This window comes from Protomyctophum parallelum, assembly GCF_964188405.1.
Source record: "Protomyctophum parallelum genome assembly, chromosome: 20".
Taxonomy (NCBI): domain Eukaryota; kingdom Metazoa; phylum Chordata; class Actinopteri; order Myctophiformes; family Myctophidae; genus Protomyctophum; species Protomyctophum parallelum.
The window spans coordinates 34,558,703-34,585,928 of NC_139718.1; the positions used below are offsets into that span (position 1 = coordinate 34,558,703).

Here is a 27,226-nt window from a genome sequence, read left to right on the forward strand (position 1 = left end):
AATGGAATTCGGAGTGTAGAAAGACATGACACGGGCCGGTTGAGATTTAGCGAAGGCTCTGCCGCGAGTTGGCGGTAACCTTGACAAACAAGTGTTGGCATTTTTACAGTGACAAGTCGGGGTCAGAGCACCTTTTGAAAAGCCATGAATGGAATGTGTGTGTGATCTTCAAATCGTGACAGCGGGACCCGGTGTGAGTCATGTCTATATCTCAATTCAGTGGTGGTCATAGACCTTTTCTACCAGTGAGGTGGGGAAAGAAATGCCTCGAAAGCTAATTAAAGGCAAGGTCTAGTCTATTATCAAGGGAAGGCCCAACATTTCTGTACTAATTAAAAGCCATGAGCATTTATACTCCCAAAGTCTTCAACCCAAGTGCATACAGCTGCAGTACTGACGAAAACAAAATTGAGAGATAAACAACGTGCCTCTGACTGTCCATGTCCTGTATGTCTATTGTCGGTTGGAAACTGTTAGTAGATCTACAAGCTCAAACGCACCGCGTTTCGATCCGCGTTTCAAGCTTGCAGATCTTCTCCTTTTGTGGATTTTGTGAGACTCGAGTCGTATGATCAGGTTGGCCGCTAATTTACGAAAAAACACAAAAGAAAAGTTAGAATGCGGAGATGGGTTTCTGCCCGACAGCGACAATAATTATCTGGGCATCAGCTGTGCTCTCACATACTCACACAGTGACCCATCTTCTGGCAGTTATCAAAACCCTTTCTGTCTGAGTGAGGATGAGTCAAATTCTATTTCTGTCTCCCGCTCGTCTCGTCTCTCCCTGGCTTCTGTTCTGCTGTGTCTGTGAACGTCTTTGAACATCAACCTCAGCTATTGTGAGGCGGCCACCATGTGTGTACAACACATGCCTTTGATCTCCGTACCCAGTCAGAATAAAATTATACAAATGAAACGAAGCTCCCCCCCCCACCCCCGTTGTTGTCAGGATATGGAAAGTCCCTGAAGGATAAGAGAAAATAATTTTACTTTTGGCTGTCCACCACACACTAAACCTTAGGGTTAATTTAACTCCAGAGTGTACAAAATAGTCCATTGCGGGTCCATTTGGTTTTCATTTGCACACTCGTCTTAGGTTAAATGAACTGTGCACGCGTACAGTTACAGTATAATTTCCAGGCTGACGATATAAATGAAAGTCAAACTGAATGGACCACAATGGAAACAAGACCCTGGGGATTTTTGTGTTATGCTTTTTAGCATAACCTTTGACTCTACTACCTGTACTGTTATTAATAGTGTTAATACAGTCTTCAAGCAATCAATCAAAAAACTGAAATTCTGTTCATTATGTTGATTTGTATGACAAATGATGGGTTGCACTCAGTGTGACAAGGGTGTGTTGGTTTCTTTTTATCCTCCCTTACAAGAAAGGAAAACTGACAGAAAAAGACTATACACAAACCTTTAAGGAAGACTCCTTAGACAGTGACTAATAAAATAGTTTTTATTTTATTTGAACATGCTTATATAGTGAAAGGTGCAAAAAAAAGGTCATAGGACCTTTGTCAGGGCTGTATTACAAGAAAGGACAAACGTTTCATGTCGCACAGAAATAAAATAAGCAAACTCACTCTTGTCACTCTCGAGTGCGACCCATTGTTTGTTTAAATGTCATTGCTCCTCTCTCCTCAACCGCTCTATACACTAAAAATATTATTGTTAAAACAACTCTAAAAATATGGATCCAATTTAGACGCCATTTCGGATTGCACTCACTCAATGCCCCAATAGCAGCTAACCATAATATTCATCCCTCTTTGATAGACGGTGCCTTTTCAACCTGGAAAAGTCTTGGTATTCATACTTTTAAGGACTTATAATATGGAGAAGATCTTTGCATCCTTTCCTGCAACTCTCAGACGAATATACACTTCCCAAACCGATTTTTTTTTAGATATTTACAGGTCCGTAGTTTTGTTCAGAAAACATTTCCCACGTTTCCAAATTTACCTAATGACACCCTTCTGACTCCGTTGCCAACTTTGAAGGGTGCAATCTCATGCATTTATGATGAGATTTGCTGTTTGCTCCCGGAGTCTTTGGATTCCTTAAAAGCTCGTTGGGAGGGGGACATAGGAGAGGAGATAACTGAGGAGGTTTGGGTTTCAATTCTACATCGGGTACATGGGTCCTCTATTTGTGCGAGGCACGCTCTTATTCAATGTAAATTACTACACCGTGTCTACTACACCAAGGCCAGGTTGTCTAGGTTGTTATTTATAATGATGTGTCTCCTGAGTGTGATAGATGTCGGCAAGCTCCTGCAGACCTCATCCATACGTTCTGGCCCTGCCCTTCTCTACACAAATATTGGACAGATCTTTAATTCCTTATCAGCGATAGTCGGGCAAAGAGTGGAGCCCACACCTTTGGCTCTGTTTGGTGCTTTCCCCTCAGTACCGTCACTGTCTAAACCAGAGAGGGATGTTTTGGCTTTTGTCACTCTGTTTAGCTAGGCTAGGAGACTAATCTTGATCAACTGGAAATCGCCCACTTCCCCTTCTCACACTGTCACTCACTGGATTAGGGACACCTTGTACTGTGTAAAACTGGAGAAGATTAGACTCTCCTTAAATGGTTCTTCCGATAAGTTTGGGAGGATATGGGGTCCATTCTTTCAATTCATTCAGAAATTGAATCCGTCATTGCTCCAAGTCTAAGAGGATGGCGCACCGAAGGAGTCAGAGCGTGGCCGTAACAAAAAGCGTATCTTTCGTAGATTTGTGATGCCCCTTTGTTTGACACGTCTCCTCCTCAGACCCCCATGAACCAGGCGTCCACACGCTCCCACTGCATCTTCACCCTGCACCTCTGCGCCCGCGAGCCGGGCTCTGCCACTGTGCGCCGCTCCAAGCTCCACCTGGTGGACCTGGCCGGCTCGGAGAGGGTGGGAAAGACTGGCGTGGGCGGGCACCAGTTCACAGAGGGGAAGTACATCAACCTCTCTCTACATTTCCTGGAACAGGTTAGACACCACTGGTTGGTTCCACAAGCCTTTTATATAGCTCCAGACCCACGAGAGAAATCTCATGTCTCTTCCGCACACGCCACATTTAGTGGAAATGGCTGAAGCTCACAACGGTGAGCTTGTAGATCTGATATTTTCATTATTGTTTTTTTATTTTAGATACTAAATCTACTTATGTCCTTTGAAAAAGTGTGTAGGAAATGATTAGGAAACTATTTTTACGTAGCCGAGGTATAGGGCTGTAGTGGTTAATGCATGTTTTGTTATAATAATCAAAATCTACAAAGTAACTTGTAACTAAAGTTGCCAAATAATTGTAGTGGAGTAAAACGTACAACATTTGCCTCTGAGATGCAGTGGAGTACTTTAAAGTATTGACATTTGGAACTACTAATTTAGTGAAGTAAAAACATACCTCAAAATTGCACTTAGGTACAGAACTTGAGTAAATGTTACTTTCCACCACTTCATGCCACCGACGTCTCTTTGGTGTGTTTCATTTTCACACGCCTTATCACTCTCCATGTGCTTGTCAAGGTGATCATATCTTATATCTTATATCTGGTCCATTCTCTCCATGTGCTTGTCAAGGTGATCATATCTTATATCTGGTCCATTCTCCCCATGTGCTTGTCAAGGTGATCATATCTTATATCTGGTCCATTCTCCCCATGTGCTTGTCAAGGTGATCATAGCCTTGTCGGAGAGGAACCGCTCCCACATCCCCTACAGGAACTCCATGATGACCTCTGTGCTGCGGGACAGCCTGGGGGGGAACTGCATGACCACCATGGTTGCGACCGTCTCCGCGGACAAGAGGAACCTCGATGTGAGGACGGGGGGGGGGGCGGTGGGGGCGGTTATGACCATCAAGAACCCAAAAACAAACACTCCCAAAAGCAAGACTACCACAGCACAGTACTACAGTACTACTAAGCACAGTAAACCACAAGTCTTAGTTCAAGGAGCCCTAGGGGGCCGTCAGAATTACTACAGGGGAACGCCAAATCTTTGTGATGGGAACCTTTTTTTCTTTCTATTTTTTACCCACGTGAACCCTATCATCCCTACTCTGAGGGGGACATTAGCCCGAAAATTGCAGATCGACAATCTCACTGAGCTTGTTGATCGGCTATTTTCTGCAAAGATGTTGGGTGTAGGGGCACAAAAAGCAATGTTTTCCAAGTAGTGAGGGTTTAAGACAAGTGGTTAACTGTCTGAAAATACACATGAGTCCAACACAACGCTACACATTGCAGGTTGCTGTCAAAACAAATCTATGAAAAGAAATTTAATCTGCAACACAATTTTATACAATAGTTGGGAGGGGTCCCTGCTTCATCGCTCACGAATAACGCTGAAGACCTTTGGCTTAATTGTACAGTACGACTAATAGTGAAAATAGATATTTTATTTGAAAAATAAATTGATTCCAAAATGAATTTGCCGGCCCAAAATAGCGATGGCAGGTTTGGCGTGATTAAACAAATTTAGCTCTGTTTTTTACCATTAGCCGATACAGTTCTATAGGCACCCATGACCACCCCCCCCCCCCCCCCTCTGCATAATTGATTCTCTGCATTATTCTATTTTTGTTTTCTCAATGTAAGAGGGGCATTATGCACTTACAGATGCAGAAACGAGGCACATTGAACGGGCTGCAAACCACGCTCTGAACCTCAGAATATAAAGCTCCACTAACGAATGAATTAACATACAGTACAGTTAAATGGGGAAATACTGTGACTTTTTTTCCATAGAGCAACCAATGCTTGCATGAATAATCAACACGTTAATACACTGTGTATATATATATATATATAAAACATATATTATGAATGTGAAAGTGAGCGTTAACCCATTTTAGGCAGGAACCCGTTTAGCATTACGTTATGCTTTAGCTATTTAAAAATAGCAGATCTACAAGCTCATAGCGAGCTTGTAGGTCTGCTATTTTTGAAAAATCGACATTTTTAGAATCTGATCTCAGGTCAGAATGGTTTAAAGGTCCATTCAGTTTCACCCTAATGATGATGCTGTACTGTCCTACCCTCAGGAATCCATCTCTACGTGTCGTTTTGCCCAGAGAGTGGCTCTCATCAAGAATGAGGCATTACTGAATGAGGAGCTGGATCCTGCTCTGGTGAGATACATACACACACACACACACACACACACACACACGCACACACACACACACACACAGAGAGAGCACCACCAGTGCCATAGCTTGAACCACACCGTCACACCACAAAGGCATGACTTAATGGGGCCGGCGTGCCATGGCCAGACCCCATCCACGGAGCTTCCAAACCATTGAATTGATCGGTGAATCATTTGCCGGGAGGATCCATCTGCTAACCGCAGCCATACTGTACGTGCAATCCACCGTGTCCTTGAGCGTCCTCACTGGACTTCCAGGACCAAAATCACTTTTTCCAGCATCAGACAATCCTTTGGGGAAAGGAAGACGGTGTCTTTATTTTTCCACCTCCTGCACGTGGGCCTGTTTGCATTCTCTCTCTCCTCTTGTTTACATATACCCCTGCCTCTCTTATGGCATATTTTACCCCAGTATACCTCAGTGCTCCTGTGTGTGTGTGTGTGTGTGTGTGTGTGTGTGTGTGTGTGTGTGAGCTACACGGATATGTGCACAACGCTTTTATTAAAACTCACACCAACGCGGTGACATGAGGACACAAAGCACCTCTTCAATTCCCTCTTTTGCTCTCTCTGTCTCGTCACTGTCATATTTTTATTTGGTATTTTTGTTATTTTTAGATCACTATTCAGTGGACCGGGAAAGCCAGGAAAAGATAAGGGGACGAAAAAAATCATGCGCAACAAAAGTTGTGAGTCAGACACAAAGCGACCGTAATTTGACAGTAGCAGCCTTGTCCCGCACAGGGCCAGTGGTATGCCCATTATCTCTCTTTGACTCTTAATTTACTTCCCCTGGGAAAGTATGCTGGGAAACGGAGACCTGGCGGTCGGTGTTTGGGTCCCCTCTATCCCCTGGGAGAGAAAATACAGTTATAGTAGTAAGTCTGGGAGATAATACAGTAGTAGTAGTAGTAAAAGTAAGTCATCAACCTTACACCCCTTCCTTCCCCCTCCTGCTAGGATTCTGCCTGGGGATCAGCTGTTATACTGTATTACTGCACAGGGGTTTGGCTGGCCACTTGCAAACCCTGCAGAGGTATTTTTAAGAGAGTCTGCGGCCGGCCCAGTAATTGTGCCGGTGTCTGGCTGCTCCCAATTGGGTCCGGCCCGGTTACAGCTTCGGGCAAACCCGGCTCCATGGGCAAGCTCCTTGACTCCGTTTATGGCTTCTCGGTAGTGTTTCATATATATTTTCTCTCTCTCTCTCTCTCTCTCTCTCTCTCTCTCTTGCAAAAAATTAAAAGAACAGAATGAATGCAGCAGTGGAGTTTGCAGAATCAGATGAGATCATTCATCATGGTCTGGGGGGGGGTGACACTCAAACTCTCGTTTTGGCCATTTTGTGTAAGAACTGCAGGCTCTGCTGTCTACTGGGATTGACCTGTACTTCACCGGAATGAGGAGAGTTCCTTTTTTGGTACCGAAACTGTAGACCACTGGTTCTCAAAGTCCAGGCTTCCAAAATGGACTCTTAACGTCTTTTAAGCATTCAGTTGAAAACAGGGGAAGAATAAGGTTTGTGTAAGATAGCCGAGATTCCTTGCAAGAAGTCAGTGACGGATTACCAAACCATATTAGGTCGGTTACCTTCCTCCAACAGAAGTGAGGCCAATGTTAATCCTTCACAGAGACTAATGGACTAATCCTGGTTCCCAGGTCATGGGAGGAGAGAGAGAGAGAGAGAGAGTCAGCACTTGTCTCGTCTGCCAGTGGCCACTTCCACCATCACCTCCTCGCCATGATGTTTGTATCTGCCCCTTTGTGCGCCTTTTTCTAAGCAGGATTAGGTGGAAATGTGCGTAGACTCCGTTGTGCCAGGGACGCTTCAGGGTTGTTCGAGTTGAGCCCGTCAAAACTAATTTCCGTAATACCACCACCACAGGGGTTCATGATAGTTGATCTTATGGTGTTGTTGGTGTTGTTGTGTGCGCGCACTTCAGCAGACGGGAACAGCGGGCAGTGTGACCCTGTTCGACCTGTACACCCCCCCCCCCCCAACACACACACACACACACACACACACACACACACACACACACAGACGGTGTCCTGTCTAAAAGGAGACAGGCCTGATTAGTGCATACCTGTGAGTCAAACAGAAGTTTTCTAGCCAGCCAGAGAGACGTGTTTGGGAAGTGGGTGTGAAGATTCCTGCGGTCGGTCGCACTCCATACGTCCCTGGCCTCACTCCCTCCCTCCCTGACTTCCCTATGTCTCGTCAAGTCACTCCATACATCCCTGGCCTCACTCCCTCCCTCCCTGACTTCCCTATGTCTCGTCAAGTCACTCCATACGTCCCTGGCCTCACTCCCTCCCTCCCTGACTTCCCTATGTCTCGTCAAGTCACTCCATACGTCCCTGGCCTCACTCCCTCCCTCCATGTCTCGTCAAAGCCGTTCGCTGTGGAGCGGGGCTGAGACCGCGAGGGGAGCCGCTTGTTACTGTAGTGGTGGGTAGGTCCAGTTACTCACCAGAGCGCAAGTCATTGCCCTCGGCTGTCCACAAAATGAATGCCGTGCACAGAACTAGTATAGCTATAGCTACAGTAGCCCATGTGTTCCTGTTTTGTTGTGGGGGTGAGAAAAAGTTTTTTGGTGCTGCAGCAGAAAAAAACCGTCTCCTTCATAAAACAAGGGGCCCCGTAATAGCACCTTGTTTGTGAGTGGTCTGCAATATAATACAGGTATTTGAAGTTTCACATGCGGAGTCTGCAGATTACTGTAGTTTGCTGTGCATGTGTGTGTGTGTGTGCTGTGTTGTATGTGTGTGGACAATTTCTGCACCGGGAGGTTATCTGCTAAAAAGAAAAAAAAAAAAAGGGTGGAAACCTCATTATGTCCAAAACTGTACATTTTCAGGATCCAAAAAATAATATCAAAAGCAGCAGATCTACAAGCTCAAAGCGAGTCGCTTTGAGTCTCTTCGTGCCACGTTTCGAGCTTGTGAATCTGCTACTTTTCTGCTACAGGTTTCTGCCCGACGATATAGTACATGCCTTTTTCAGATTCACAGAGCCCTTTAGTGCACAGAGTTGTGCTCTAAAGTCTTGTTATGTTGTCAGCCACAACCAAGTGAGAGACGTAAACGAAAGGCAGTGTGAGAGTGAGTTTGCATTAAGTGTCTTTGCTTGGTCTTTAAGCTGGCATTATTATACTCTTTGATCTGCTATAGAAGAGGCCACCGTAGCAAACAATCCCCCCCCCCCCCCCCCCCCAACCTGTCATTCCAGAAAATCATCTGACATCATCTGTCACATATGTCCTGGGTCAGGTTTTATTCGCAGTGTTCCGTAGCCAGCTGTGGTGCTGTGGTACCAGCGTGGGCTCAAGCACGCCGAAATAGACTGCGACCGAGTCCGCCGACCAGTCACTGGCGGTCAGCCCTTTGAGGACACAGCTGGATGTATTACATCAGGCCATGGGGTGTGTTGGGTTCCAAAGAACGAGATACAGGGAGCGGCCACGGTGCACGGGATGGTCAAATATGATATTCGGTGTCATAAAATATGATACAGGGTGGATTAGCTTTAGAAATGTGGCTTCTGCCCCAAAACCCACACGGCCACGGCTGTTTCTCCTCAAAAACCTACTCGGTTTATGATGTCTGACTTACTGGTGTTTGGCAGAAGTGTCGCAGCATTGCTGAGTTGGTTCCCCTGGTCTGACCTTTGACCCGGGGTCAAACTTCAGTAACCTTCGCCTCCCTAGCAACTTTGTGTCAGTGACTCTGTCACTTAGTTGTCATGTTCTGTTGTTGGTTTAATGTCTACTGCTGCCACCGAGACTGTTCCAGTCTCACAGTCTGCCTTGGGATTGTTTGGGTTCACTTGGGTCTTGTAGAGATGGATAACAGGATATTCTGTCCAAGAGGAAAGTGTCACATGAGAGAAAAATAATATACCGTATGTCATTGTCTGTTCGGCCATATACAGTACATTTAGCTTAACAGACCGTTCCCCCACTAGTGGATACATTTTTAGACTTTGTTTACTTTTGTCCAAAGTTATTATAATGTTGCCAGACTTAGGCCTACGTGACTAATTGGGTCAGTGTTGGCCAAACATAACTGCACCATTAATAACTCGCAGACATTTGAACATGTGAATTTTGTTCACAAGGCTATCTATTTTTGAGACTTTTCAATCAGCTTTTAATGCATTAAAAAAGTCAAAATTTGACAAAATCTAACCACACAATGAGGTTCACTGTGTTAGCCATCTCATGCATGTTGCAACTCTCTGGGAGTTGATTTTAATTAATTTGCTTACGACGTTGCACAAATTAATGGGATACAATGGCTTCCTCGAAAGTGTACCTTATATTGTAAGTGATGGCGAATAAACTGTGATATGAGTACTGATATCTTTAGACTGGTTGTTGTGTAGGCTATTTTGCTGGTGATGGTATAATATGATGAACGATGGCATCATCATATTATCTTACTTGCAGTATACAGTAATTGTATCCACTGTTCTGAGAACCTCTCCCATTTAGTCATTTTAGGCGTCTAATTCATTTTCTAATGCTGTGAATGTCTGCACTGTGTCAGGCATATTACTGTATTTTATTCTTATTATATAGACAACCAATTTGGTTGGTATGTGACCTCTGTCAGTGCTGCGCTAATACAATTTCACATTTACAAAAAAATATATACAAATAGCACAATTGTGTCTGGCCATGACAGTTCACTTCACAGGCCCTCGCTAAAACTGAAGTCTGAGCTGGTGGGATTTATTCTGACCCCTCCGCGAAAAGGCCTACAGTATCTGTCCTGACCCCATATCCATCATTTATACATTATATATAATTACAGACTTAGGTAGATGGTTCTGCTCATTTCATTGGTCCGTGTCCAAACTAGGCCAAACACTGCCGGCTACAGCTAACGGCTACTCAGTGGTGGAAGGTAACTAACATGTACTGTAGTCAAGTACTGTAACATTTTGAGTGATTTTTACTTTACTGGAGTAGTTTTCAATACTTTTACTTCTACTCCAGTCTATCTCACGGGCAACTGGTTGTACTTTTTACTCCACAGCAATTATTTGAAAAATAGCTAAAGTTCCCAATGCATCACGACGACGCGACGACGCATTGTGAGCTTGTAGATCGGCTATTTTCAAAATATTCTTCATACATTTTAGACATTTGAAAACTTGAGAAATGGGGCATTCTTCTGCATACTTGTACTTTTGGTCCTTTTAAGTATATTACAGTACATTTTGAATACCGGACTTCCACTTGTACATTCACTCTACATTGCAGTATTGATAATTTTACACACAAAAAAAAGAATTGTGCTTTTTTAGTTTTTTCCACCATTGGTTATAGCTACTATTACATACCATAACTTCAGCCTTGACCTAGACTCACTAATCTTGCATGCGCCTGGGCAGCTTAGACGCTCCCCTCCTATGCTGCCACGGAGCCGTTTAGGCCTTGACCCCTGGATGAAGAAAGAGGGAGCACCACACGCTTATCTCTTAAAAGGTCAAAAAAGGTCACATCCTGAGAGACTGGGGGGAGTGGACAGCCCTGGACACACTTAATGTTTGGTCGACTCTCCTTTCATGCCTCACATATATACGTATACCGCGATAACGTCCACCACATAACATAAAGCTGCCAGGGTTCCTAGACATTCCATTCCACAATCTGTTTCATCAAAAAATTAAATGGCCATCTTGAAGTTACCACCGCTCTCAGCAGGTATGGGGAATGCGGTATCCGGGGTAGACGGCCCTCTGTCTGCCCCCAAGAAAGGGGGAATTGCATTTCAGTCCGTTTGTAAAAAAAACAAAGGCAAACTCTTTTTATGAACTGGAGGTCATATCGCTTCTCTGCGGATCTTGACTCTGACATTAATGTGCATTCTTTCTATTATTACAGTTTCTATGCGAAGATGGCTATCTAAGTAAGTACTCTCCTAAAGACTGCTTTAAGAGGCTGTGTCTGGGATGGGCGAAATATTCATTTTTTTTTAATACATATATATATATATATATATACAGTAACTGGACCCGTCCAGTGGTTAACGACGGCAACCGGCCCGTTGGCCGGGGCTTGCAAGCCTTGACGAAACACGTGCGGACAGACAGCGAGCGGAGCGGCAGGAGGTTTCATGTGTTGCTATTTGCCACCGTATAGCTGGCGGACGGCCGGGCGCTATTCTGTGTGTCTGTGCGGTATCGATGGCTTCCTGGGCTGTCTTGTGCGGAGCATCCAGTTGTCTGGAACCGCTTAGGTTTGTCCTCAGAATGCATTGCGAAGATAAGCCGCAAGATAATTTCTTGGGAGGATTCTGTCATCGGTTTGCAGTGGGCTGAGACTGTGTGTGTGCGTGTGTGTGTGTGTGTGTGTGCGTGTGTGCACATGCACACGTGCGTGCGATTCATGACTTGCACTGCAGGGTGCAGTATATATTTAATATACGCTAGTCTCATTTGAAAATGTTTATTTCTCTAACTGTGTGTGTGCATGCGCTGTCCATAAAATGTGCATTTCCAGCTGATAGTGCGTATGAAGAGGGAGATCCAGTCTCTGAAAGAAGAACTCTCCATGGTCACGGGCGAGCAGAGAGAGGAGCAGCTGACTCCTGAGGAGATCCACAAGTACGTTCATCTTGTGTGTGTGTGTGTGTGTGTGTGTGTGTGTGTGTGTGTGTGTGTGTGTGTGTGTGTGTGTGTGTGTGTGTGTGTGTGTGTGTGTGTGTGTGTGTGTGTGTGTGTGTGTGTGTGTGTGTGTACAGTAGCCGTCAACGAGCCAGTCATCTCAGGACAGTGAGGACGAGAATAGGGCCTGCGCTGGTCCCTGTCAGCCCTCCCAAATGTTTACAGCATAGACTCAAAGAGGAGAGGAGGTCCTCCTTTTTTTTTTTTTACGACACTAATTAGTATTTGTCATGCTTTAAGGCTCGGAGACTCCACCGGGTATAAATATGTATTCCTGATTTATTGCTATGTTCGAGGGGTTTGGGGTTTGTCGAAAGCGCCCACATGGCTACGCGTCGTTGCTGAGTTGAAGGCTCGGCTCACTGATGCAGAACCGTATGTAATGGCGTCGTCTCCCCACCCCCACCCCCCTGAGGCTGTAGCTCAGCCAGGACGGATATTTTACTGTTGGTGCACTAAAAAAAAAAAAGAAAAAAAAACGGTACAGAAAGGAGCCCAGTCAGTGAAGGGCCAGAGATCAAGCCAGAGGTTCCATTAAGAACTTGGCACACGCTGCCTCCAGCGCTGATGTCTTTACCGCTCCCTCGTCCTCGCTCAGGCCCTTTTATTTATTTATTATTATTTCCCCTTCACCCCAGTCGACTACTCGTGGTGCCCCCTCCCCAGTTTGTGGTGGTTAGCCCACGCGGGGGGGGGGTTAATGATGTCTGTCGTGACCACAGTCACTGACATGCCGACGTTCTATTTAACGACCTCCTCCTCCTTCTCTCCCGGATCGTGCTTTGACATTGTCCCGAGTGGCAAATCGGCGGTGCAACGCCGACGTTTTCCTGCGTTGCTGCCGCGTTTGTTGTCGCATTTCCAGAGCCAACATAACAATGTCAACGGCCATAGTGCAACGGTTGACTTCACGGCCGTGTTCTCCATTAAGGCGGCCATCCGTGCCGTTTGCCGCAGCTCGAGTATTGGTGTCGGTTCATTGATACGCAATACGGAACCATTTAGGATTTTAACCATTCCGGTTCATTAACGGTTCCCTTTAACGATCCCTATAGGGGGTTCCAAATAGACCCTACAGGACTGTAACTCTGAGAGAGTACAAATGGAACCAAATGGACCCTTACAGGTCCATTTGGTTCCATTTGTACACTCTCGGAGTGAAATGAAAACGTTTGAGAACCACTGGTATATTAATTGTATAGCAGACATCAAGTCTGACAGTGTGATTAAAAAGCGGTTCTAGAAACGGTTCCAAATACGATGGGACCGATTCCGGTTCTTCAATCTCGGAAACCGTGTCTGAAAAAGAACCGGTTCCGGGTCCCAGCCCTATATGCAATAAAAATCATCAACGTTAGTGTATCCATTTGTAAATGAACCCTCTGGATTCTGCTGTGTATACACAGAATGGCCTTCCAGTCGGCCCAGAGATAAACAGGAGGTTTTCTTTTCTTATCTAAACATTATATCCAGTCATTTGCTAATCCTCACATCATCTCACACTTAAGCAAAGTCATTGCTATTGGAAACGGTCAAATTGTGGCTTTTTGAAGCACGAGGGCTTCTTTTTTTTTTCTCCTCAAATATTGCACATGGCATTAGTAGCACATTCCCCAGCCCGGGCAGCTTCGCATCCAGAAGCCCCTGATGACTCGCAGGGCCTTGAAATAAGAGCGCCGCGTTTGTTTTAAGTCCTACCCCGTCGGTGTAAACGTTGCGTGTCTCTCAATCCCTGGGCGATGTTCTGGTGGAAAAGTGAAGACCGCACGCTGTTCCGTGCCTACATCGGATCCCGTCTGGACCGTTGCCCTCTCTACTTGGTCTTTTCCAGATCCTGGAAGAACCAATGTTTGGACTATCATCTAGTGATAGTTTATCAACAGGGCCAGTGGCGGTGAAGCTGCAGCACATGTTTAAGTAAATAGTTTTCTTTGACTGGGACCACATTTTAAACATCAGAGGTTTCAGCTTCAAATATAGATCTTAACTGTTGGCGTGCCGGAGCACTCCGTGGTGATGGCTGATGACGTGAGGGCGACCACAGAACGGACATGTTGCCCTGACATGGACGCCCTACACCATCATAGCGCTCATAGCACAAAGGCTTCAAAAGAAACCAAAGGACGATATGCTACTTTTGCTGTTTTTGTAATTTGTATCCTGTTTTTGGACCCGACAGAGACTGTCTATCCAGTTTGCGAATTTTGAAGCAATTTAAATTCTTCAATATACTTGTGTTTTGTGTGTGTGCGCGCGCGTGCGTGTGTGTGTGTGCGCATGCGTGCGTGCGTGCGTGTGTGTGTTTTCTCAGGTTGGAGGAGGTGGTGAAGGTGTATCTGGATGACCCAGACCCAGAGGTGACTGTGGCTCTGGGCGCGGACATGAGGAAAATCCATCACTGCTTCTATTTACTCAAGGTACTGTATCTCCTTCAACAAAAACACTTTGTTATTTTATATTATATTGAACTTATTATTAAGACCTGAGGCCCATTCTACAAATTCCTTCTAAATCATCAATTTGTTTTTCTAACTTCTTTGTGCCAAAGATAAAGATTTATGTCTGAAAATGTTTTGTGCCAGGGACACCCCCCCCCCCACACACACACTCCTCAGAAGAGCACTTTTATGTGAAAAATACTATACTATATAATATACTGTACAACATTTTCAAGATTTATTTTTAAATGTTCAAATATAGCAGATGTACAAGCTCACAGTGTGTCACTTCGTGCTGCGCTGCGAGCTTGTACATCAGCTATTTTTTGAACAGCCAACGCTAAAATCCAAAATGTCACGGATGCTTTCTTGGTTTTAAATGGGTTAATTAATAAGTGAATGAATTGTATTGGTAGTAAACCCACTTACATAAAGATGGCACGAACACCCTTCTGTGTCTCTGTACCATTGTGGAGATACAGTGACACACCTGTGACCATTATCACACAAGCATGAATGGAGCTTGGTGGCCAGTTGACCACTCCACTTCTTTAAAATGGCGCCCCCTTCTGACCTGTTTGTTGAGGTGCTGTCTACCACAGCAGTATGCTAGATTCTACTCACTGTATGATGTCTGTTATACAGCACTTTCTGGTCACTGAAACGCTCCATAAACTTTACCAAAAAGTTAAATATAAACAATGTAACTGTTAAGCTTGTATGCCCTATTTTATGCTTTCCAAAATATTAACATGGTTTCTTTTTTATGTTTGAAAATGTTTGCCTATGACATACATACCAAAAAATAAGGATGGTTAAGAAAAATGCGTGTTTGATCCGTAAACTGTAACCGTAACCTTTAACTTAGCCTTGCCTTTGGACAGTTATTTTTCCACGTTCTTTTTCAAAGACCACAATTTCTTCGTGCAAATGTTCTGACTCTGCGGCGGCCTGGCCAGGAAGTAATAACTCCGTGCCTTTGGGCCAGAAAGTGACAAGCTGTTGATTTTCCCATGGCCCGGCTGGACGTCTAGACCGTATAGTGTTTGCCCATTTTCTTTTTTGTCAGCTAATTAGACGCAAGGTGTCAAATGTTGACGCGTTCTCTCTGAGGGTCTCTGAAGTACGTGTGTGTGTATCATGTGGACCCGACCCGCTGGACGCACTTCTCCAGAACCTGAAGTCTCGCCACTGCTAAGAAACTAAGCCACCAGGGGTCACCAGCATGTCCGTGCACGGACAAATGTGTCTGTGGCAAAGACTTGGTCTTGTCCGTGGCAAGTTTTTCGATTTTCTGTTTTACACACCATTACAATGTTCTATTTTGATCATAACACCCACTTACTGAATGTCAAGTCTCCAGGTTTTTTGCCAGATTATGTATGGCAATTATTTATTATGACACTATGGCACATTAGGAGTCCACCCTAGTACTAGTGGTTCTCAAATGTTTTATTTGCAAGGACCCCTGTGACTCTGAGAGTGTTCACATCAGTTCAGTTTCAGATTATTTTATAGTAGAAAATCACCCCAGGGGGTCTCTGTGCACTTTACAGCAGCAATACATCACAAACATATCAAAGACACAAAACATAGTAATAAGGAAACGTAGTAAAACATAGCATATAGCATAGCTATAGATCATCAAAAATAAAACTAGACGGAACCGTAGTGCATAGAGAAAAAAAAATGTTGGCCTCGATTTAAAAATGTCCAGGGAGTTTGCATCTGACATCCTGAGGGAGAGCGTTCCAGAGACGGTGGACGGTCGTGGAAAAAAACAGACCTAACGGGTCCATTTGGTTCCATTTGTACATGGAAAATTAGTTAAATTAACATTGATTTTACAATATAAATTGAGGGTCCCAGAGATAGAAATGCCATTAAATGGGGGGGTCCGTAGTCTAATGCAGGTCAAACAGGGGGCCCTTGAAATGAAAATGGCTGAGATTCAAGTATACAGAGTGTTTCCTTACTTAACTTAAGTTACTTAACTTAACTTACTTAAAATGCGATGCTTTGTATGATGCTGTTAATTAATATTAACCTTGCAGCAATATTTAAAAAAAAAAGAGATGCATCATTAGACATTAGTCCTCATGAGAGGATTGTTTAGGCTAGGCAATTTTCAATCTGATGATACAATTTTGTCTTTACACAAGACAAAATTATTATTTAGTTTTTGATAAAAAAAAATACTACTAATATTTACAACTACAAGTGAATATAGAGTGCTATGTCTACATAAAATGCTATTCAAGTTAGATAAGTTGAGCCTTTCCATACGCCGGTAAGGTCGTTGGGGCTAGGGCAAGTGCCCTAGGGTTTTCAATATAGTCAGACGGGAGTGACATCACATTATATGTAATGTAAATGGCAAGACAGAATATAAAGACTGAATAAATTTCCAAGCGGAAATTCCTCGCTACTTGCCTCAGTGCAACCACACTTGCAATTTCCCAGAATTTCACCTTTCAAGTGTGGATATCGTCGATGTCGACGACATGCTTGCGTAGCGTTTCAAGCTTGCAGATCTGCTACTTTTGATACTTCATTGTTGTGACGATGTTATACAGTATGATCGAGTATGGCGTCAATTTACAAAAAGTGTTTTAAGAGTTTTCCGCCCGACAGCGACGACATACCGTACATTTCTTGGTTGTTTTTTAGCATTCATTCTCATACACTTGGTCAGCATATTTCACTAGTCTCTTGACTCTCTTTCATGGTGTCAGCATGATGATGGTACTAGAAAACTCGTATTACGATTCTGTTTGGGATTATAGCTTCACGGCATAATTATTTGTATAAGAAAAGACTATTCAGCAGTTTCTGTCATTGTTGGCGACGGGCCGGCTCACCACCGCTTAACCACTTGATCCCCAGCATCCTTACAACATGTCGCAGCGTGACGGGTTGTGAGCTTGTCGATCTGCTATTGCCTGCGAAAGCCTTCCCCACAATAACAGGAAAAATAAACCCACTAGTATAGAGCCCTGAGGGACTCCGGTCAGCCATATGGGGTTTTAAGTGGTTAATGCATTGAGGTTGGAACAGCGTGGCGTTGTTGAGAGGAGCCGTGCGTGGCGGGCTCTCCTCTGGTTGGAGTCGGAGCGGACCACCAGAAGCCATTCCAGATCCCACTCCAGTGTCTGTTTATCTCTGCTCCAGTTTGTTATGACCCCCCCCTTCCATCTCCTTTTCAGTTTACATTCCACCCTGCATCACCCCAGTCACACTTCGCTGACCCTCGGTTCTGGCTTAAATTTCTCTTTTGCATTTCTTTGTTCTTTGGTTCTCATCCCTAGCTGGCTCCTCTTGTTCGTACCGATCTGTCCATCTGGCTGGCTGTTTGTTTCTGTGTTTAACCGTCTATCTATCATTGTGCACGTTGACATGTACGCACATGCTGAGTTGATGGGGAGCAATTTGGACCTCATTATCTGCCTGCATGGTCCTTGCACCTTCATCCTTAGGATGACATTTAGTCCCGGAAAGTGTTTTTTTTACTTGTCACCCAATGAGACAAATCTTATTTTCTGTGCTGCCAAATACATATCATTTTGGGGGTCCTCCTTGGCATGAAAAAGTTTGAAAACCACCGATGTAGAAGGCATTTGTATAATCGGCCTCAGGTCTCAATGGGTTAAACAATGGAAAAGGCTGCGTTGTTTGTATCATTCCACTAATGTCTCTCACTGTGTGCAGGTGATAATCCGGGAGAAGCTATCCGATGGGGATGAGCGACATGATGGCCAAGTCAGGGAATCGGAAAGCCACGACAGCCCGGAGCCAGCACATCTCACCAGGCTGAAGGAGATGCTGACACAACGTGATAACGAGATCAGTATCCTCTGGCGGCTAAAGGTTAAAGTTCCTACCATTTGTCACATACATTGCTGTTTGTGAGATTTGTTCTCCGCATTTAACCCATCTCTTGGAGCGGTGAGCCGCAGCGGTGCCGTGCTCGGGAACCATTTGTAGTTGATTAGTTGACCATTTGTAGTTGATCTTGATGCTGAGTGCCAAGCAGGGATACATTGAGTCCCATTTTTACAGTCTTTGGTATGTCCCGGATCGAACCCTGACATATTTGAATAAACCCCAGCCAGTGTAACTTTGCCATTGTTTAAAAGTCACACTGTCTGTTTGCTTTGGTTCAAATGTCCTATAATGTCTAACACACTGTGAAAAATGAAGTCTAATATGATATACAGCAGGCTTGTATAGAATGGAGCCTAAATTTAAATTGTATTGTTTTTTTTTGTTTTTTTTATGGTCTAGCCAAACTATTTACGGTAATCACACTTACTGTTCTGAAGGCACAGGAACAGTTTAACTTCATTAGCAGAGAGATATTTAATCTGAACTAGGCCTACGGCGGCTGCTGGTGGAATTACACGCTTGGAGTGCGTCACTTTTCTCATGAATTATAGAATTTCAGCAGGGCTGAAGCCCTCACTAGCCCCCCACCCCCCTCCCCCAAAAAAAGAAATCCACACAGAATGGTTTTGGAATAATGTAGCTTCAAATACATCTTCCACCATTAATGACAGCAATTACCGCTATTAATCATAATTGTTCTTGTCTAAAAGATGATATTTCCAATGGCTTTCAGAGATGACCCCCCCTCTCACCCACCCCACCTCCCCCCACACCCCCCCTCACCGCGGCCTCTCATTAGATCACGGGCACATTAGTCGGAAAATGTCCACTTGATTGTTTAGCCGCAAAAAAAACACAAAAAAACCCCTCATCTCTCCAAGACAAATATAGGATATTACGGTGGAGATATTTCACCGTGGTGTGTCTTGGAGCTAGGCACGTGTAACGCAAAAGTCCTTCAAAATGTGACATACAATTTGCTACACTCTTCCCCAACAGTGGTGCTCTAATGCAGACATCTTGACGAAATTGCTCGCTGCTGTATGGGACAGATTATCTTTGATGCATTAAGTACACCCACTGTATTTTTGGAATGTATGTACGTACTGTATGTAATGGCTGTTATACGCTCACACACACTGCCGTACGCATTTATCTCTCCATCATAGTTATCATTGTATTTGTTTTCACGATGAAACGTCTTGCAGATGTAAACTAGACCGTTCCTTGCAGTGAGTAAGGGGTGGTCTGGCGTGGTGGGATGATATGTGCAATCATCATCCCCCCCCACGTCAGCTCGGCTGGCGTGATGATGACATCACCTCCAGCGTCTATCCCCTAATAGCCACCTAGACCTAGAGCAAGGTTGAACAACTTGAAGCTCGCATCCGTTTGCTAATCACCATGCTTCCCATGGAGTGCACTGCCCCACCACCACCACCCGCCCATGAGACACTGGGCTGCTGGGAGGCATTAGATTAGTTCCCGTCCGTCCCACACATCTCCAGCGATGCCAGACTGATGCTGTGTCTCCACAGGCTTCATTATGTGAGAGGTTCCCCTTGTGGAACAAAGCCACAAGTGGAGTCTTGGGCATGGTTGCCATGTCTGCTTATTATCAGCGGCCTTGGATTTATTTTTTTGCTCTTGGGCTGATACAGACAATAAGCCTCTTCGACCTACTTACTTACTTACCTACTCTATTTGTCAGCAGAACCCCCAACTGAAAATATTTCGTGCCACCCCACGCATAAGAGTTCAAATATCGTCCAAACTGTCCAAAATTACTTTTTTACCCCCTCAAGATCATTGTTTTTAAATAGCAGATCTACAAGATGTGACGCGTAGCCTAGACTACTAGGCTAGGCTAGGCTAGACTACTAGTCACGTCTTGCTTCTTTTGGTGATTGTTCTTTTCATAGACCTGGTTGCTTATTTCTCTCGCAAACTCCGGCAACACTGGCCTTTGGTGTACCCTCTCCAGCAGCCCTTGTACACAGACTCCAGTGGGCACATGGTAATGCTTAGCTAAGCCCTACTGCAGAGATGACACACACACATCCACCGCAAACATTGGAACACGATGGCAGAGCAACAGGGCTGACTAACAAACAATGGGTGGACGCTCCGTAGAACACGATGTGGCGCACGGTGGCTCTCAAAACATCTACAGCATTTTCCAGAGATGCATTTTCCCAAATGCAAATGAGTGAATGATCGAATGAATGGATAAATGCCTGATTCGATCATGTAGAGTTAAAGCTGAAATACGTATGTTTTTTGTCCTATATGGGGGCGGCAGTGGCTCAGGGGTAAAGTGGCTGGTAGAGACACCAGAATCCGGATCCGTGAGGTTTCCAGTTCGATCGCGGGCTCCCCCTGTCCACAAAAATCATTGCATGATCAAGTCCCGTCCCAGTATAGCTACCCTCGATCAGTCCCATTATAGGGAAAGACCAGGGCCACACGATCTGTTGCTCCGGAACTACTCTGCTGGAGCTGGGAGGTGGATCAATCTGGTGCGTGGAAGGACTAGGCTCTGTGGGTTGACTCCTGTCCGGGCCCCTCCTACGTCTCACCAGGTCCAGGACCTGTGCGTTGCGAAGACACTTGGGCAAGACCCTAAACCCCAGTGACACTGGCGTTGACTGTTCGCCACTTCACCTCCCAATGTATGAATGAATGTCCAGTGTAGCCCCTATACCACAGAGCCAGCCGCCCTCACAGGCCAGTGGTTTCCGAAACTTCGCAGATGATTAGCTTTAATGTGCAACATTGTTTCTCACTCAACAGTAAACAAACCAATATACTGTACGTGTATACAGGGTATCTGCACTTTAGAATGACTTGAGAACTTTTTAATACGAAATTGTCATCTTACGTAAGAAAAACAACATTGTGAAAATAGCCTCGCACTGAGAGGCGTTTTGAGCTTGTAGATCGGCAATTTTCGCAATATTTATCTGTGGTACCGTGTCAAACTAAATGTATTGTGTACAATTCCAAGTAGCTGTCAGGGTGGGGGTCCCCAGTTAAAATATGATTATTTTGAGGGGGATAGTTTTGTGAACCTTTACGCTAGCAGGTGAATATGAATATATGAATAAATATATATATATATATATATATATATATATATATATATATATATATTATTATTTAAAAAAAATACCATCTTCCTACGGCCCCCCAGTAATACGGGGCTTGTGCTGCTGCATGTTTGGGTGACTTATCATAAACTTGCTTGACAATAGTAAGCCACTTGCTTATTTCCTCTCGTAACTGCGTAGTGGAACTGAGGTGTAATTAATGGGAGAAGTTGGAAGACACTAGTGATCCAAGAATAATATATCCAAGAAAGCAACTTGTAACAGATCTCAGGTGTAACAATGAATCGGTAGTAATAACAACCAGCAGGTTGTCCTCTTTTATTTTCTCTTGGCTCACGTGAACTGTTGATTGTGTCCAAGAATAAGAGTTGGCTTCTATATTGTATCATATTTGCAGGTTTGATGTGGCGTGCAAGTAATTTGCAACGCCATGTTTATGTTATTGGCAGCGGTCGCCCAGATTCCTCTCAGCAGCTCTGGCGATTGTTCGATACGCACTCTCACATCAAGACATTTATATTACTCCCGATTCCCCTTCCCTCTAAATAATGTTCTGAAATGTATTACTACGGCTTAAACAGGCCCTACTGTGTTCTCTTCCTGTACTCACAATATCCCCCCCTAGGTTAACAGTCATTTTGGTGGATATTGTTGCTGTCGGGCAGAAACCTCTTATCTCCATATTATAACTTTGTGGTTTTTCGTGAATTCATGCCATACTTTGTCATACTGCAGCGTCACACGAAAGCATCAAATCTAGCAGATCCACAAGCCCGAGACGTGGCACGAAGCGACGTGTTATGATCTTGTAGATCTGCTACTTTTGAACGTGAATCCTGAAAAGCAACAGTTTTGGACATACGAGGTTTCCACCCGACAGAGAAGATATACTGTATTGTAGTGGAGATATTTATTCATCTAGTGCTTCATTTCTTTCCCTTCCCGGCTTTGTGGCTGTTTCTCAGGCTTTGTTTTATTGGATAGGTGAAAGTGGAAATGAGGGGGGAGGGGAAATTAATTAATTGCATGCAAGCAATCAGCCGAGCTCAACAGAAAAGGCGTTCATTGAAACCTAGCCTATTGCATCCCACATTATGCGGCAGCCTCATTTTTTCTTTTGTATGTTTTTCTTGTAAGCCGACTCTTTGGTGTGAATCCAATTCAAATTCATTGATTTAGTTGCAACGTTGGAAGGACGGCATCTTGGTTATTCTAACCCCACAAAGTAAAGTTCTCAGTGTTAATTTGTCCGTTTGTACACTCTCAGAGACGAATTACCACTGATGATTTCACTGTGCGAGGTATGGGTATGAAGTACTGTACACTGGACTTTCATTATGTGAAATGTGTACATCATCATCACCTTTTGTGTAATCACAACATCTATTTGAAAAACGTTTGTTAGTATTATCTATTCATTAAGTATATATATATATTTTTTAATCTTTTAAGTGAACATATTTAACTTAAATCCTTGCCTCTGTGGGTCCCTGGAACAAAATATTTTGTGAGATGGTGGTCCACAGCCAAATATATATAGTTTTGGGAGTCCTTGCTATGAAAAGGTTTGAGAACCACTGATATAGCAACATACGTTTTTCATAAAACTGACATTTGTCAGGTTCAAATAATTGTTTTGGAATGCAAAGTTAGTGATTTAGGAGAGGCCCGTGTGAAAAGGCTACAGTCGCTACACGCGTGATTCATCTTCAGAAAATATCTTTTGCTTTGAAGTGCGTCAACTCCTTGGCTGTAATTAACCTCTCAGTATGAATATTGGAGTGCATAAAATCGTCTGCAAACACACACTCACACACACACACACACACACACACACACGCTCACACATTTATTTAATCTACAGAAGCATTCTGCAACAATACTCCTCCAGTGTCATGTTGTTCCCACGCCTTGACCTATTTCAACCCCCCCACTCCTCTGTCAGGTGGAAACCTCATGTCCAAAACTGACTTTTCAGGATTCAAAGCTCTTCAAAGCTCAAAACGTGCCGCTTTGTGCCTCGTTTTGAGGCTACTTTTGATGCTTTTGTGAGACGTAGTATGATCAAGTAGGCCTATGGCATTAATTTACGAAGAAATACAAAAATTACGTTAAAATATGCAGATAAGAGATTTCTTCATTTGTTATCCTGCCCAATTTATCTGGTTGCAATAAAACCTCACATGCTATTATTACTAGCACTTTAGTGGTTATACTGTACAGTATGATAACCACTTAACTGTACATCCAGTGTACAGTACAATACATTGTTGACCAGTTCCCCATGCGTTAAGGTTGGCGACCGGATTAAGTTCGGCGAACATGCAGATTATGTACAGTGTGGGTAAAAGGCGATTTTATAGATCATATTATTGATGCATGCATTTTGTGATGTAATCAGTCTGGGGCTCGGGGAGGGAGTTGGGATGGGCACAAAATGTATATTATTATTAGGCAGGTGGTTTGCGGACCCCCAAGTGTTCCACGAAGCATTCCCTGGGGTGGTCTGTGTATTCCTCGGACTCACACACAAACACACACACACACACACACACACACACACACACAGTGCTCCATTCCTGACATTGCCATACAGTTGTTATTATTTTGTCACGGCCGGCTCGTGTGGTCTGACACACACACACACACACACACACACGCATGCCGGTGCTTGCGGACGCCACACACCCGTGTCCTGCTCCATTGTTGTAAATAACATGCTGCTAGTGCTTGGCTAACGTTGACCTAATAGTTGTCTGGGACGCAGCTCTCCGTGTTACAGGAGCTGTGTGAACTGGTGCGATTCTGTGACCTGTCATGGAGGCGACGGGAGGTAACTGAATTGGAGCTGGAGTATCGGCGTGTCCATGGGTCGTTGTGGTGTAGGTAGGACGTGAAGGTAGCGCGAAAGTCAACAAATAGGAAAGTAATGGTGGTACACCATACATGTACCCCAACCTTACAGCCGGAAGTCCACAGAATTCGATAGGAACAGAAGGCAACACAATTCGATATTCGAAACTGATACTGGTGTAACGCGACGCAATGGGCATTTAATGCTAATAAACAGCGTACAGTTTTATAAAGTGAGAAAGGGCCTCCATAACACTGGTCATAATGTAATGGTCAGTGCCTGACTGCCTGTGTTGAAATTCAGAGCCATTGGTGCAGACACTGAGGATCAGCGACATTGTTTCATGCAGACATCATACAGACAGACAGACATTCCCTTTTTAGATGTTTATGACATGCCCATAATCATAATTCATTCATGTCAATGTCCCACCACAGTGTAGAAGTAAAAGTCAAAGGGGGCACCGTGGCACATTCTGTAGTGCTGTCGCCTCACAGCTAGAAGGTCCTGTGTTCGATTCCCGCTGTCAGTGCCTATACTCGAGGCGGGGTTGGCAAAAAGGGCCTTTCTGTGTGGAGTTTGCATGTTCTCCCCGTGCCACCGGTGGTGCTGGGCTGGTGGTGGGAGCAAACAGGAACCAGGAACCACATGCAGAAGGAAGGCAGGAAGAATGCAGTCTTGGATGAGCTCAAATACCCCTCCCAATTGGTCAGCCAAACACTGTATATACACCCACATAGTAATGCATCGTATTAACCCCTTGAGTATATGTATGTGCCCTTGAGCATAGCATGGAGCCGCTCGAGTATATCTGGCTTAACTAACTCCGCAAGCTACGTATCATTTCTGGGACTTCCTTTGTGTGAGAGACACAATGTGCCAATATTGTGAGAACGCCACCATCTATTCTAAAGAGCCTGCCACTCGTAGGGCACAGAGTCTGCCAAGCAGCCTGAACTTGTTTAGTGTCTGCTATTATGAAAATGATTACTGATTGAGTCAGATTGCTGTTACGGTGTTCCCTTATCTGTTTACTTTGCGCCACGTTTCTAGCTTGTGGATCTGCTACTTTCGATGCTTTTGCACTGCGCAAAAAAACTGATGCTGCAGTATGATCAAGTAGGGCCCCTACTTTATTTATCATAAAAACACCAAAAGTTAGAATATGGGGATAAGAGGTGAACTGCCCGACGGCAACAATAAGAAAAATAGGACAGGGTTAACCACTTCTTATACGCACTTAATTGACTGGGGTTCCCTTGGGGTCTTTAGCCTACTTTCTTCCAATTCCACAAATCTTTTTCGCCAAATGTTTGTCTATTATGACATGCCCAGAATAGGGACACTATAGGGTTCATGTCGTTAAAACAACTATTTCAAATATTGTGAATTACAGTTTACTACTGAGACTCTCGTGATAAGCTACGTCGGGACAAGCATTACGCGGGAGTGCCAGGAATGGCTGATACTGCACAGTTTGTCTTTCTTGGATAAGACATTTCTGGCGTGCTGGCTGCTCAATAGGAATGTTTTTATAAATTCAACAATGCCACAGTTTGACTGATGAACTTGAGGTGCGCTAAATCTCAGCCAGCTGTGGTAAAATGCTTATTCCTTCACGTGAAACATGATGGATTAATGATTACAAATTTGCAAGCATTTTGGAAAACCTTTTTCAGCCTAAGAGACTGCCTATTTGTCATCTCCATCTTCTATTCATTGGCATTGCTAAAGCACTTCTGTCATCTACAGTATTTCAGTGACATAGATGAGTGGTTTTCAAACTCGGGCACACCAGTGGGCAAGTCAAAATGTCAAGGCATAGGCCTACACCTGCAAGTCCGCAGCGAAGGTGACACTTTTCATACAGGCTTTTGGCATATGTAGTTTGTTGTTTTTTGGTCCTAAATCAATTCAAGTTATTATTGTATTCATAGCAAACTAATAATAAAAGAAAAACATTTACATTAAATTTGTCACCTATAATGTCAGAATTAGAATAAATAAATAATATTTTTAGGGTGTAGAAAGTAGTAATTGCGACTATACTGTAGGTCGCATATTACTATGAAAACCTGCCAAACCTGTCAGTATTTTCTTCCTGGAAATAAAAATGTCTGGGTTTCCGAGGCTACTCAGTCAGTGACTCCGTCACGCCACTATATATAGCCGTCAGTCCGTCACGGTACCATATATGGTCGTCAGTCTGTCACGCCTCGTGACACGCTCCATATATGGCAGTCTCCATATATGAAGATCACGACACTGACCTCATCAAACCCTGGATAGCCATACATGGAGAAGATTGGATAATCTGCATATATGGAACCGGCCAGCAACTCTACATCTGACCTCAAACCTCAAACTCCATATATGGAGCCGACCTGTTCTGACATTCCATATGTTCCCGCTTCCTCTTCGATGTCTCCCTTTTGACTGATACCTGTCCATTCAAACTCTAGACGGGCCCGCCCCAAAGTTATTAGTGCAGCTGTGCCCGGCAGCCGGCGAAAACGAGAGTTCTCAACAGGCCCGAAAAGGAAGGCCGGCCCTACCTGGGCCCTCATCAAACCCTGTACGCTCAAGACACTGCCCCCGTTGCCACCCTTAGATCTCCATATGGAGCTGACCTGTTCTGACATTCCATATGTTGATCTGACCTCATCAAACCCTGTACACTCAAGACACACTCCATATACTGTATGACCAGTACAGAATTAATTCCATATCTTGATCTGACCCCCCCATGTCAAAGCGCCAGCGCTCGCCCAGCAGTCTGCCGTCACCCAGGCGGATGCGTGCACGCGACATGGTCGCTTCTCACCCTCTGATCGTCTTACTGGTGTAATCAATAAAAAAATCAATAACGTTTTGTATTATCGTCTCTATCGGGTGGAAACATCATATGTCCAAAACTGTTATGTCCAAAAATATGTCAAAACACGTTACTTTGTGCCGCATTTCGAGCTTGTACAGCTACTTTTGATGCTTTTGAGTGAAATATGATGAAAACAAAAGTATATGGCGATAGGTTTCTGCCCGACGGCAACGATATATTGCAAGAATGTGTGGTTGTAACAAAATCGGCACAACCACCATATGCCCAATTGT

At 44.2% G+C, this 27,226-nt stretch overlaps 1 protein-coding gene across 1 annotated transcript in view; it reads left to right on the plus strand.

Annotated features, from left to right (window-relative positions):
• kif6 (kinesin family member 6) overlaps window positions 1-27,226 on the plus strand; it is a gene marked incomplete at both ends in the record, with an annotated part of 109,274 nt that overhangs the window by 22,146 nt on the left and 59,902 nt on the right. The window contains 6 exons of the mRNA XM_083791695.1: window positions 2,783-2,989; window positions 3,678-3,821; window positions 5,049-5,135; window positions 11,665-11,768; window positions 14,140-14,245; window positions 17,975-18,113. Of these exons, the coding sequence (XP_083647821.1) occupies window positions 2,783-2,989; window positions 3,678-3,821; window positions 5,049-5,135; window positions 11,665-11,768; window positions 14,140-14,245; window positions 17,975-18,113 (787 nt within the window). The remainder of the gene's footprint in view (window positions 1-2,782; window positions 2,990-3,677; window positions 3,822-5,048; window positions 5,136-11,664; window positions 11,769-14,139; window positions 14,246-17,974; window positions 18,114-27,226) is intronic.